This window comes from Homarus americanus, unplaced genomic scaffold (assembly GCF_018991925.1).
Source record: "Homarus americanus isolate GMGI-L3 unplaced genomic scaffold, GMGI_Hamer_2.0 scaffold33124, whole genome shotgun sequence".
NCBI lineage: Eukaryota > Metazoa > Arthropoda > Malacostraca > Decapoda > Nephropidae > Homarus > Homarus americanus.
Genome location: NW_024722374.1, coordinates 6,041 through 21,066, shown reverse-complemented (window position 1 = coordinate 21,066; position 15,026 = coordinate 6,041). Strand labels below are relative to the sequence as shown.

Here is a 15,026-nt window from a genome sequence, read left to right as displayed (position 1 = left end):
TTACCAGTGGAAGGTCAACCAAGACGCCTCCCCCTATCTGGACTGGGACGATCACCCCCTTGACCAACACAAAGTCGACTTATTGACTTCTACTTTTAAAAATTATTCTTACCCCCTCGAAAACCCTCTAATTAACCCCGAACTAGATGACCTCTACCTGGCCCGTGATAAATACCGGTAGATCTATCGACTCTCCCTCCCTCCCTCCCTTGGATTCTACCTGATCACCACTCACACCCCTTTGGTTCTCTAAGAAACCCCTAAGTATTAATTACCCTCTAGACTATAAAGGTAAACAAACTTGTATGACCAACTCCAAACGACAATTGTTAAACCACACGCCGCTGTTGTAACACTACCACTGTCCTTACTGATGATAATAGTAATAACAATGATAATAATAGTAAGGTTAATGATAATAGTAACATTAACATTACCCGTTATAATAATACTAATGATAATAATAATAATAATAATAATAATAATAATAATAATAATAATAATAATAATAATAATAAAAAATATAAATAATAAAATAATAATAATAATAATAATAATAATAATAATAATAATAATAATAATAATAATAAAAAATATAAATAATAAAATAATAATAATAATAATAATAATAATAATAATAATAATAATAATAACACTCGACCAGCTGACATTCATCTCATTTACCGATCGGAGTCGTTCCATCCACCTAATTAGACTATTACGTCAGACATCACCCGGCTATTGTTTACTGAGAAGCCATTTTACTCACCTGGTTAATAAGTGACGTCATGAATCATCATCTTTCACTCACTTCATTATAGTGTGACGTCACGGATCATTATGTTGTTTATGGATGAACTGAGTCTATCGCCATAATGAGAGAAACAACGCCAGTACGAGCACTCGCATAGCGCCTAGACTGGAGAAGATTCGCCAGTTGTCGTTTGCTCGGGGATTAGATGTTAAGGTTCGTTTTGCGTTGATGGAGGAAGTAAAAGAAATGACGTGATGCTGGCAACTGTGAGGTATACACACACACCTGACACACACACCTGCACGCACACACCTGCACGTACACATACCTGCACATACACATGCACTCACACACACATATGCACGCACAAACACACACACACACACACACACACACACACGCGCGCGCTTTTGTCAAAATGCCATCCTATGTCTGAGGGTTGGTGACCTCGTCCCAACGCTGCAAACTTCAGACTGCAAACAGCTTTCAATATGATTTCTCCGTCCCAGTCTTGGTTTTCCCCTGTCCCCTCTATCATCAATATTTCTACCATTATCCCCTCATCTCCAACCATAATACCTCATATTCCTTATTTATCACTTCTTCCTCTAGTCCTTCGTCATTGGGTTTTCCATTATTATTCCTTATTTCTATCTATCTCCCGTTACACCATATTTCGCAATCTTCTTCTGGTGTTTACTGCAAGTGTCCAAGCTTGTGACCCATACAACAGTACGGACCAATAATAATGCTTTTACTTGCTCTATTCTCATTTTAATTTGTTTCCCCCGTCTATAGTATCAACTTTAGTTATATCCTTTCACCTGTTCAAGTTCCTTAGTGTCTACTTTATTTTTTGGATTTATATTTAATTTCGAAACCACCTTTACCTTCATCAAATCATTAATTTTAAGCTTCTAATTCTTCAACTTTATCCATATAATCTGTGAGTTAGTTTTAGTAATGTTTCTTAACTATCTGTAATTAAAAGACTATAGCCTGTATACCCATTATTTGATATTAGTATTAACTTTTATTATTTCTTATAACTTGACTTCCAACTTGTACACACATATGCAGATCTGTAAACGTTCAACCACTAACAGCTGTCATCACAGGCCGGCATCAGCGGGAGTGACGATTCATGGTGTTGATCTGAGTCACCAAGGCTGTTTAAGGACAGTCTCGACCACAATCAGTGAACCAACATGACTCGAAGCTTCAACCCCCTCCCCCCCAGATGATATAGCGGCTGATCCACTCCTATTGAACCTGTGTACAGCTGCTTTCCCCGTTATAATTAATTTTTTTTTACTGATTGTATCCTGACAGACTGACCAGTAGAGACAATGTGGTCATGACAAGCGCCGCATGTGTTTATTTGCTTCATAATCTGCTTCGACTCCCTTATGAATGAGGCAACTGACAAATATTTCCAGCGTAAATAAATATATTATAATGTGTCTAATTCCCTCCAGATGATGTTATGAAAGGCAGAATCAACATTTTAGTATTTTTTTTTTTGGCGGCAGTTAGCTTGATGCGCACTTTTCCTGACCTAACTGATGTATGTCTATTGAACTTGAAGGAAACTATATTAAGTGTGGCCTTATACAGCTTATTAGAAAATCTTGGTCGGTCTTGTTTAGTTTTTGCGAGAGAATAAGAAAGTCATAAGTCGGGACCTGGTAAGATATAATGTACTTTTTGCTATTGATTCTGTATTGCTTATTTAGTAATCCTCTTCATCAGTCTATATCTTACTAACCAATAGCACTATGATCGGCCAGTTCTCTGTTGCAGACTATCGGCAGGTATACTGGATATTCACTGACTTCTCGCCGTGAGGAGTCTACGAGTATAACATAGATTTGAGTTTGTTTATATTCGGTGCCGTTCCCAATCATCACGGTCATATTTTTTCTCCCGTAAGTAGAGATGACAGGACGTGTGTAACTGTCTTAAGTTTTGCTACACCACAAACTTGAAGGTTAAGATTACTTCAGATTTATAATGAAGCTTCAGTTGAGTTTACGCTTACGATGTTTGGGAAGAGACAATTGTCGATCGTATCTTTGAGAATCCTTGGTCTATTTGACGGTAGCCAGACAAATTCACAGTTTATATTTGTCATTTTGTTATCAGTATCCGTTACCAGTACCCGTCACCAGTACCCGTCACCAGTATACCAGTCACCAGTACACGTCACCAATAATCTTTAATACTCGAGGGGAAAATTACATAAGAGCTTATTCAGATTTATATCAAATAAAAACAAAAGAGCATCAACATAAATTAATCCCATCCTCGCATCTATCGCCGCCGCTCCCGCTCTTGTTTGACGGGGGATGAAGGGGAAAGAAAATAAACCTCAAATAAATGTAAAATAACCGACCAAAACAAAGACAACATCCAAATTACAACACTAAATCAATTATATTCAACCGTACAATCACTCTCGTATACTCCTGGGCATATAGTGTTTGTCAGTGTATACTTATTAGTTTAAATATAACTCTGTATATATCAGTAAGGATAGATTATGTGTATATTTCCCATAAAATGATACGAGTTACTGAATGGATCTCCAACTCCAGCTTATAGATCTCCCATGCAAGTGCTCCGGTCGCTTACAAACCAACACTACTGACTAACATAGAGATTAACACTGACCCCCAACACTCTCTCGCCTCAGAATTTAAGTTGTGTTAATAAAATTTAGGTTAGGTTAATTGTATTCAGAGATATGTATACATAACATACATAACTTACATACATTACATAAATTGCATACATACATACATACATACATACATACATATATACATAACGTACATTACATACATAAACATAACATACATTACATTCATTACATACATACATGTCTAAGTGTGTATTATAAGAAACTAATTACACTAGTCGTTAGCAATTAAGACATAATTTAAGGTCAATTAATTTATTGTCCCATAATGAGGTTAAATTTGATAATGAGGTTTTAATTTAAATCTGTAAAATAATTAACTTTGGTTATTAAATGATAAATAAATAAGTTTCTTTATATTATTAAAAAAAAACTCGATATATTCTGTAAAATACTGAGACGTGTTACATTAAAACTCACTACAGCAATTAAGGTGATAAAGGAATTACATTATCTAAAAAAAAAATATAAAATATTTATTAAGGATCGTGAGAGTAGATTTACATATAATAATCGATAAACAAATAAAAGTTATATTTATGCCTATAACTTATGAGGTTAGCATCAATCAGACGTTAAAGTTGCAATGATAAAATCTGTCAAGGAAATAATTATCAAGGTGAAAATGTTAAGAGATGGTGTCGATGATTAAAGGTGAAGCAGTGGCGAGAGGTCAGGTAATGAGTGACTTATTATGGTGAGAGGTCAGGTAATGAGTGACGTATTATGGCGAGAGGTCAGGTAATGAGTGACGTATTATGGCGAGAGGTCAGGTAATGAGTGACGTATTATGGCGAGAGGTCAGGTAATGAGTGACATATTATGGCGAGAGGTCAGGTAATGAGTGACGTATTATGGCGAGAGGTCAGGTAATGAGTGACGAAACATTTGTTTTGTGATTAATGGTAACGTTAAATTTATCTTATAGTATACATATCTTATAGTATTCATGTCTTATATTATACATGTCTTATAGTATACATGTCTTATAGTATACAGGTCTTATAGTATACAGGTCTTATAGTATATATGTCTTATAGTATACATGTCTTATAGTATACAGGTCTTATAGTATACAGGTCTTATAGTATACATGTCTTATAGTATACATGTCTTATAGTATACAGGTCTTATAGTATACATGTCTTATAGTATACATGTCTTATAGTATACATGTCTTATAGTATACATTTCTTATAGTATACATGTCTTATAGTATACAGGTCTTATAGTATACAGGTCTTATTGTATACATGTCGTATAGTATACATGTCTTATAGTATACATGTCTTATAGTATACATGTCTTATAGTATACAGGTCTTATAGTATACAGGTCTTATAGTATACATGTCTTATAGTATACATGTCTTATAGTATACAGGTCTTATAGTATACAGGTCTTATAGTATACATGTCTTATAGTATACAGGTCTTATAGTATACAGGTCTTATTGTATACATGTCTTATAGTATACATATCTTATAGTATACATGTCTTATAGTATACATGTCTTATAGTATACATGTCTTATAGTATACAGGTCTTATAGTATACAGGTCTTATAGTATACATGTCTTACAGTATACAGGTCTTATAGTATACATGTCTTATAGTATACATGTCTTATAGTATACATGTATTTACAGTAGTCTACGATATCCCATTGGTACATTAATATGATAATTCTGATGGATATTTTTAAAGTTATCATGAAGTTTCTGACGGTGTTCATATGAGTTCAATTACATTTATTAACCACTAGGACTATCCATCCCGAAGTAACTAATTCGAAAAGTTCCAATTACCAGTTGGTGATGACAGAGAAAGTCTCAGCTGACGATGAATAAACTTACAAGCGGTAAAAATAATTGATATGTGATTTTGAAATTCATTGGACATTCTTCCCTCTTCCTCTGATGCAACAGACATGGGACTCTCTGATCACCTTCGACCATTAGGGACTTTCTCAACAACCACTTTTATCAGTAAGGTTCCTATAGCTCTTTTAAAATTTGTACCTAAACCCTATTAGAAACTTTCCCCTGTCACTTTAATTACAAATCCTTTTCGTTCATAAATGTTGTATGAGCCACTGAACGCCTCGTTGATATCAAAGCCATGAATTAAGTAACCGGAACCCAAATTGTGACGAAAACAAAAGCTAGCGATTCCTATACCTTACAAATCCCCCAGAGTATTAACAAGAAAACAAGTCATCATCAGTTCTAGTTGGGGGCCGACGAGGAGAGAGAACTGGTCTTACAGACCCACATCCGCTGAAGATAAAACCTAGTTCCAAAAAAAAAAAAGGGTGTGTAGTCCTCCGCTAGTCGTAGTCTAACCTCCGGCCAACCTGCAGGTGACTCTCTGTATCTCCATCCTGCTCTCCCTCACCGTGTTCTTCCTCCTGCTCGCTGAGATCATCCCCCCAACGTCACTGGCCGTGCCTCTGCTTGGAAAGTACCTGCTCTTCACCATGATCCTGGTGACGCTCTCCATCTGCGTCACCGTCGGCGTCCTCAACGTTCACTTCAGGTAAGTCGTCATTTAGTAGTCAAGTTTTCTAAACATGTTTGTTGTGCTCTGATTCTTATTGTGTTCAGTGTTTTATTTCTTGTCAATATGTGTTGTAGAGTCGAAGACGATTCAACAGCAAGTATACTGTATGTATATGAGGCATCTGTTACTAGTCACTTCATTTACAAATATAATGAACTGTAGAGAATATTATAGGTCCTTTTAAAATAAATTCCGAGGCAATATTTGTAGCATTAGGCCAGTAGTCTGATGAATCTCACTGGCTCCTTTAACTAGTTCAATTATGTTCAAGTTAGCGAGTGAGAGAAGAGAACTGTGACACATAAGAATTAATAATGTGTTACGTTGGAGAGAATTACCCGGTCTGACGAGGGCCTGTTCCCTCACTCCCGCAGTCAACAGAATGACGAATTAGGTTCTCTCTGCCCCGGCGGCCACTTTGTGATTCATTCGTCCGTGTGGTGGGCCGAGGGGCACACGGGCCACAGTCAGGCTACAGCTGCACCTCACCACACGGCCTTTGACCCGGGACAGGTAAACAGGTCTCAATCGGCGGCTGTCCACACCTGGGGGCCTTAGTTATACAGGTGAACGAGTCCTGGGTAGAGAGAGAGGAGGTTAAGCTGCAGGTTCTCTATTAACCTTTTGCCGTCAGGAAGAGTTTACCACTCAATTATTTCCTAAGCTAGTTTCTTCACTCTATTTCGTTTTCTCTATATTTTTCTTTTTCTTTCTCTCTTACTTTTGCTTTATTTTTCTTCCCCTTTCTTCTCTCTGCCTCTCACTCTTTTTTGTTTTCCTCTCTCTCTCGTTCTCATATTGTCTCTTTTCTTTCAAATCTGTTGAACTCTCTCTTTTTGTCCTGTTCTTTATGCTTCAAACCCTATTTCAGACACTCAAACCTCAGTCGCTAACGAACCCCTCCACAAACCTACCCCCAACAAACTGCCTCCCAGACCCAAATTCGAGAGACTAGAGACTCAATCTCCGAGTCTCTACATTATCTCTGATCTCCTGTTATCGTCTTGGAGATCAAAGGAGACGTGGGTGCTGTTCCTCCTCCTGTTGGTAGTGATGCTGTGAAGGTTATTATCACCGTCTATGCAGCAGCGGCAAGAACAGCAGTAATTGGGAGTAATTGTGGTGATGGTGGTGGTAGTTATGCTGTTATTGGTATTATTATTATTATTATTATTATTGTTGTTATTATCATTATTGTTAGTGTAATTATTGCTAGTTACTATAGTTATTATTATGATGATGAGAGAGAGAGAGAGAGAGAGAGAGAGTTCAAGCATCAAAGACGTAACTCATAGAAACACACACACACACACACACACACACACACACACACACACACACACAGCAGCAGTATTCTCTTTTGATTTAATTATAAAAATAAAAAAATATGTTGTTGAACGAGAAAAAAAAAATGTTCTAGCCAATAGTGTTTTGGGATGACGCAGTTGTCAGTTACTTTATTTTTATTAATATTGTTTTCGTATTTTTCTTAGTATTTTGTCATTGTCATTCTGTCGTTAATGCACTATTGTTACTATTACTATTATAGTGTGATTATGAGGACGGTGTGGCAATAGTAATGCTGTATCGTAATAGGAGCAATGTGCAATAATATACTGCAGTGTAATAGGGACAGTGTTTATAGGGACTCTGTACTGCAATGGGGATGATTCTCCGTAATGGGAAGAGAGTGTACGTTAATAGGGGGGTGATGTATCGCGTAATAAGGACGATTTATCTTAATAGGGACAGGCAGCCCGTGATGGGAGGGGACTCGAATGATATAGGACCGAGGGGTAAGAGGTACTGCTAGTGATGTGTGCTGTGTGGTTGGCTGGATAGAGCGATTTGTAGCAGTCAGCGTGTACGGGTTGGTAGGCAGGCTGGGATCCAATCACTCCTTTCTCACACTTAGACCAGAGACGCGAGTGATAAATATCTCTCTCACTGTCTCTGTCTCTCACTGTCTACCTCTCTCTTTGTCTCTCTCTCTCTCTATATGACTGTAACTCTCTCCCCCCCTACTCTCTTTCTCTTTATTTACTTCTGTGTTTCTTTCTACGGTGCACACACACACACACACACACACACAAAACATTAACTCTTCCAACTTTTTCCCGTTATTGGGAACTGAATATTTGAAGCTCCCCGGCCGCCGCTGCCGTCCGAAAAAAGAAAAAAAAAACACCAAACAGCTACACACAGATGGGAATGGTCACACCGTTTCTCCTGGGGCTTCGTCTGGCGATCTAATCTTGTGTTAAATTGCCTCTGTGTACACCCGGCATCTCCTGACGGGGAAATAAATGAGTCGCCTCGCCCCTAGAATGGTATTTCGGTCACTGGTTCCACTCTTTCGCTCTTTGTTTGAGTCACTTTTTTTTTCTGCTGGTGTTTTCCTGCGAGGTTATCCTTATTGTTTGTTGATTATATTTTTACAACTACCACCTACCACTATTCTCCACTACTATCACCACCTACCACTATCCCTACTACTATCACCACTAGCCACAACCCCCTAACCACTACCTTCACCACCATTACACCCCACCACAACCCTCCTACCACCACCACCACCACTTCCCTGCTCTCTTTTACAATCTGCATCAAAAAATTAATATTCATTTTGTGTGAAGTAATGTTGCCAGACGAGATGTAATTACCACGTTGATGAGGGTTTCTTCATTATGGCTTTAATATTCATTTATTATTTCTGAGGTTAGTTTCTGACCAGGTGCCGTACTTATTAACTCACAGTGGGGGGGGTGTAAAGCTCTCAAAAGGCTAGTGCGTGTGTGTGTAAGTACTGTACGTAACTAAGTGTAGTCACGGAAGTAAGTCCTATCGGTTCTTCGTCCCGAACCCTGAGACTCATGAACCTGTGAATCCGAGACATCACACAGTTGCATTATTGGGTCCATAGATGGCGCGCTGTGTCGTGTGACTCGTGGGAGCTTGAGGGAGTGAGGCGCGGGGCGAGGGAGTGAGGGGCGGGGGGAGGTGAGGTGAGGTGAGGTGAGAGGGATTATGGGATGCAACAGCGAGGTGATGTAACTGCAACACTTAACTATATGAAACTTTTTTTATTTACACTTTATGATATTAATTAGAATTTTTATGGTGTTAACTGCATCGCGGCTCGCAGGTGTACCGGAAATCAGGATAAGCAATTACCTGCAGACACAGATGCTGGGGTGGGATCTCTGCCATAATCTGTGAATTAAACTACTGAAATAATACTAGACCTAATATTTGTGTTAATATCAGCGGTTAAGTGTTCTGTAGTACTGTAATGATTAGTGGTGTATTTGTGACATAAAATAGGAATGGATCGTTTGAGACCAGAATTGAAGTTACCATTAATCAGATATGTATTTATGGAAGAAAACCAACAGGTAGCAAATGGCTGATTGAAATAACTAGACATTATGTGGTTATCTCTCCTCTACCTTTTGTTTGTGTCTATTTAATTTAAATCCCTAAGCTCACAGATATCCGTCCATAGTCTGCTTTAGTTATAGGATCTCAGAACATGACTGTTGGTCGCGGTTCACGGGAGTCGATATGGATGATGCTTATTACTCAGTCGAAATTGATGTGTATGAATGTAATGTGTCTGTATAAATGTGTGTATGTATGTGTGTGTGCCTATAAGGGTTGGCAGACTTGTCACCTATCGAGGTAGTTAACCTATTGTGTATAGTGATAGTCAGACTGTCATCCATAACGTTGGCAAGACTGTCACGCATAATGTTGGACAGGTTTTTGGTACGGCTATCCTGTATAACGTTGGCAGGCATGTGATCCATCATGTTGGTACGCCTGCTGCCACATTAATGGCTGGGCCAGGGTGTCCCTCGCTGAGTGTTTGCACTTAATGAATGTTTGATACAAAAAATTAATTTTCCATTATGGCGGATACATTGTCACCAGGACGAGGCTGCCTTAATTACCTTTTAGGGCATTTTTGTCATTATTCTCAATTATTCATTTACTATTTCTGGATCAACCCGGCCAAAAGATGGAAGGTTTTTATGTAGAGTGTAATTACATTGTGAAGTTGGACTGTTAGTGTGTGTGTGTGTGTGTGTGTGTGTGTGTGTGTGTGTTGGCATACGTGTTTACACCCTTGTGGCATTAACACTGATGATGGCACTGTGTATTATCATCACTACTCTTGTACCATCAGTGTATGGCGGTGGTTGATCCCATAGTAATCCTTAGTCTCCTGAAGCTGTTAATGACTTCCTAAGGTACTGAAGGGATCACTCTTACTCTCATACTAAGCTGAAATCATAAAGGAAAAAAAAAACTCCCTCACACGGAAAAAACAATAATTCTATCAGGTCACGAAGACAAGAGTAGTGCTCACTCAAACAGTCTAAAACTACAGTCACAAATAAATAGCTGCTCCAGTTTTATGTCACACAGTTAATAGCCGAATAAATAAACAATATTTTGGTCATTTATAAATTGACTTTGAGTTATTCATTCATTCATCTTTGAGGACATGGTAGACTGTTTCACTCACTCAACCGGGCGAGATATTGTCCAGTGTTGTGAGGCTGTGTTTAGTGGTGGTGATGGTGGTGATGGTGGTGGTGATGGTGGTGGTGGTGATGGTGGTGGTGGTGGTGGTGGTGGTGGTGGTGGTGGTGGTGGTGATGGTGATGGTGGTGATGGTGGTGGTGGTGATGGTGGTGGTGATGATGATGGTGATGTTGGTGGTGGTGATGTTGGTGGTGGTGGTGATGGTGGTGGTGGTGATGGTGGTGGTGGTGGTGGTGATGGTGGTGGTGGTGGTGGTGATGGTGGTGGTGGTGGTGGTGATGATGATGATGGTGATAATGATGATGATGATGATGATAATGGTGATAATAATGATGATAATGATGATACCTATCGTCTACGTGTACCCTAATATCTTCCAGGCTGTGCAAGAGGCTCATATAATGATGATTTCTTCACTAAAGTAGAAAAGCATCAAGGTGGAGAGACAGCCGCGGTCGTCGCCATCTTCATTTCGACGAACACAAGCTTTCATTTAACGATACAATTAAAATCCTCCACCGTGACAGACATCTTGTTTTTCGGATCATCTTATCATAGGTAGAACACACACACACACACACACACACACACATTATAACACAGTCGTATCTTATACAAAACACGAGAGGTAAAGGATCATAGCGCCACAGCCTTGGTATTGAGAGATTAAGGCAACTTTGGACGTAATTAATATCAAGGGAACAATGCCTTTGAATGGCGGGGTGGTGCTAGCCCAGTACTCTCTCCCCTCACTCTCCCCCGAAGAAACATAAACGAATACCGATAAACAGGGTAAAATTGGATGACTGGCTGAATGGATGAATAGAAGAATGGATGTGTTTAGCTGCCGGCAACACCACACCCACACCCTAACCTTTAAAACACTATGTGGGGGATGGGGGTGGGGACTGGGTGGTGGGTGGGGTGATGGAGGTGGGGGGTGGGCGTGGGGGGGGATGGACAGTCCTTGGTAGCGACTGGATAACTCCCTTTATCACCCTAACAAGCCATTATCCCCTGAAACACGACACGTCAATCGATTCACCTCCAAGATCCTATGCTATTACACCTGGCTAGACGGACAGGTGTGCAAAGGCAAGGAAGGACAAAGGAACCTGTCTTAATTAACGTTATCTGTGGCGCTGAATCACACCCAGGAGTTCCAGCTTACGAGGCGAGTGTGTTGACAACCACGACTGAAAGCCTCAAACTGTGTAGGTGTGTGTGTGCGTGTGTGTGTGTGTGTGTGTGTGTGTGTGTGTGTGTGTGTGTGTGTGTCTCTCTTTGTAGTCATATGAAGCTAAACTTTTTTTTTATAGAGTCGCCTTTAATATTCACGATGATTGGAAATGACGCTCACCAAAGGCTCAATATTTTCATAATTACCTCAGTGAAAAACCATTCCTCTCGACTCCTAAATGAACGCCATGTAAATTCTCCCAATATTCTTCGTTTATTAATCTCCCAGTTTCGTATATCATTGATTGCATTTGCACAAGGATTTCTCCTACCCCGCCTTCCATCCTTCCATTTCTCGTACCCTGCCTTCCATCCTTCCATTTCTCCTACCCCGCCTTCCATCCTTCCATTTCTCGTACCCTGCCTTCCATCCTTCCATTTCTCCTACCCCGCCTTCCATCCTTCCATTTCTCGTACCCCGCCTTCCATCCTTCCATTTCTCGTACCCTGCCTTCCATCCTTCCATTTCTCCTACCCCGCCTTCCATCCTTCCATTTCTCGTACCCTGCCTTCCATCCTTCCATTTCTCGTAACCCGCCTCCCATCTAGCAGATCAGTTCGTCACTCACCGTCACTCTCAGGATGATCGAGCTTCAGGTGGTGGAGGCAGGGCGTCACTCATGATGAGATTGACTACACGTCGTCTTTAAGAGATGAAGTGAACCGGAAGATTTACGACTGACAGATGGAAATATATTTATCTATATCTTCCTTTACCGTTGACAATAATAATAATAATAATAATAATAATAATAATAATAATAATAATAATAATAATAATAATAAACAAACGTCTCCACGTCACTGTAAATAACTCACAAACGTTGCTCAGACGTAGTACACAAACGTCTCGGGACCAACAAACGTTTCACAGGGGGCTCACAAAGGCATCATCAGAGGAGGCAGTGTTTCACAAGCTAGAGGAGGAGAGGGAGAGGGGCGAGGAAGGGGAAGAGGAAGAGGAGTAGAAAGAGGAGGAGGTAAAGGAGGAAGAGGAGGAAGGGGGAAGAAGAAGCATATAAGATCATATTTTTTGGGTGTGTGTGTGTGTGAGGGAGTCTTACACCCTCCGGGGCGTGTCACCAAGAGTTTGTCAAAGCTTTTCATTATTCGAGTCAATATTTGGTCAAGACGTGAGATGCTTCTCTCTCTCTCTCTCTCTCTCTCTCTCTCTCTCTCCTCTCTCTCCTCCTCCTCCTCCCCCCCCCCCCCCCCCCCCCCCCCTCTCTCTCTCTCTCTCTCTGTCCTCGTCTTGTCTCGTCTAGCTGTCAGTTTATCATGCCGTCTTCATTTCCCTGTTCACACTACCTCGCTTTGTCCTTCCTGTCTGTTGTCTGTCTGCTCGTCTGTTGTATGTCTGCTTGTCAGTCTGTGTCTGTCTTTTTGTCTCTGTCTGTTATCTGTCTGTCTGTCTGTCTCTCTGTTTCTGTCTGTTATCTCTCTGTATAAGTAAGGATAAGAGATGTCTAAGTATACCTCAAATCCCCAACTCGTATATGAACAAAAATATATCTCCAAATATACTCACATTATACCCATGAATTATTACTACACCTAAAGAGTATATTTGGACTATGTGTAAAGTAATTAACAAAACGTAATTTCTGTTGATTATTATTTTTTTATATATTTTTTCATGTTTTATTTTGTGACTAGTTAATGATTCCTTGGACAATATTTGAAACTCTTAATTAAAACGAAAACATTAATAGTTCATGAATATATGTGTTTTTTTTATCGTTGTTTACAGTGTTATAATGAGTCGGTTATTTCCCTCTGAATCATCATCATAATCATCACCTCCTATCCCCTAACCACCATTCTATTCACCATCCTCACCTCCCATATCACTTGTCTCTCTACATCCTCTTCTCCATAACTCATCCTCCCTCTATCCCTCCCTCCGTCTTTTTTCCTTCCCCTTCTCTCTATATTCCCATTCCCTCTCTCCCACTGACCCGTCTTCTTTCCTTTCATCCTCCCCCCTCCCGTTTCTCTTTATCTCCCTTTCCTTCTTCTCTCCACCCTTCACTCCATCCTTCTCTGACAATATTCCTCATTCTTTCCTTCCCTCACTTTCTTTTCCATTCTTCCCTCCTCCCTCTCCTTTCTCCTTTCCGCTTCCAATATCCCTCCTCCTTTCACCGTCCCCACACTCTTCCTCCTCCCTTCCCACACCCTCCTTCCTCGCTCACCTGCCCCCACTCCCCTGCCTCCCCACTCACCCATGCCTCCACCTCACTCCCCGCCTCCCTCACTTCCCTGCCTCTACTCACTCCCCTGCTCCTCCACCTCCCCTGCCTCCTCATTTCCCCTGCTTCCCTTACTCACCCCTGCCTCCCATACCAATTCCCCTGCCTCCTCATACTCACTCCCTGCCTCCACTTCCTCCTTCCCTCCCCCACTGCTCTTACTCACTCCCTGTCCTCCACTTCCCCTGCCCCTCCTCCACTCCCCCTGCCTCACTCACTCCCCTGCAGCCCTCCCACTTTCCCCTCCCACGCCCACACTCTCTCCCTCCTGCCCCCACACTCCTTCAGTAGCAGTAACCCCTACAGCCGTTACTATACCCCACAGGTCGCCGTCCACACACAAGATGTCGCCGTGGGTGAGGCGAGTGTTTATCAACGTGATGCCTCGTCTCCTGCTGATGCGCCGCCCTCAGTATGACCCCAGAGACAGGCACGACAAGAACCCCTCTGAGCAGGAGTACATAGATGGCCTCGGCGATGGAGAGATCTGGTTAGTGACTGTGGCAGTGTTGGAGGAGGGAGGGAGGGAGAGAAGGAGGGAGGGAGAGGGAAGGGAGAGAGGGAAGGAGGAGAGGGAAGGAGGAGAGGGAAGGGAGGATTTGGTTAATGACTAAGGAAAGAAGAAGGAAGGAAGGAAGGAAGGAGAGTTGAGCAATACATAGATGGCCTCAGTGATGGAGAGATATAGTCAGTGGAAGAGGAAGGAGAGAGGGAGAGGGGGTGGAGAAGATCGAGGAGTAGAAGTTGTAGAGATGTGGGAGGGGAGGGGAAAGGACAGGAAGTTAGAGGAAGGGAAGGGAAGAAGAATTGGAATGGTGGAAGAGAATTTTGGTCAGTGACGGGGAAAAGAGAGAACACACACACACACACACACACACACACACACACACACACACACAAAATAAATAAAACTATAATAAAATAATAAATAAAAGGTGATAAACGAGGGAGGAAGAGGCACTTAACA

The 15,026-nt window shown here is 41.0% G+C and overlaps 1 protein-coding gene across 1 annotated transcript in view; it reads left to right on the top strand.

Moving 5' to 3' along the window:
* Positions 1-14,549, top strand: part of LOC121862724 (acetylcholine receptor subunit beta-like 2) — a gene marked incomplete at its 3' end in the record, with an annotated part of 59,919 nt that extends 45,370 nt beyond the window's left edge. Inside the window, 2 exon segments of the mRNA XM_042361041.1 lie at positions 5,802-5,993; positions 14,385-14,549. Coding sequence (XP_042216975.1) covers positions 5,802-5,993; positions 14,385-14,549 — 357 coding nt within the window.
* Between the last annotated feature and the right edge of the window lie 477 nt (positions 14,550-15,026).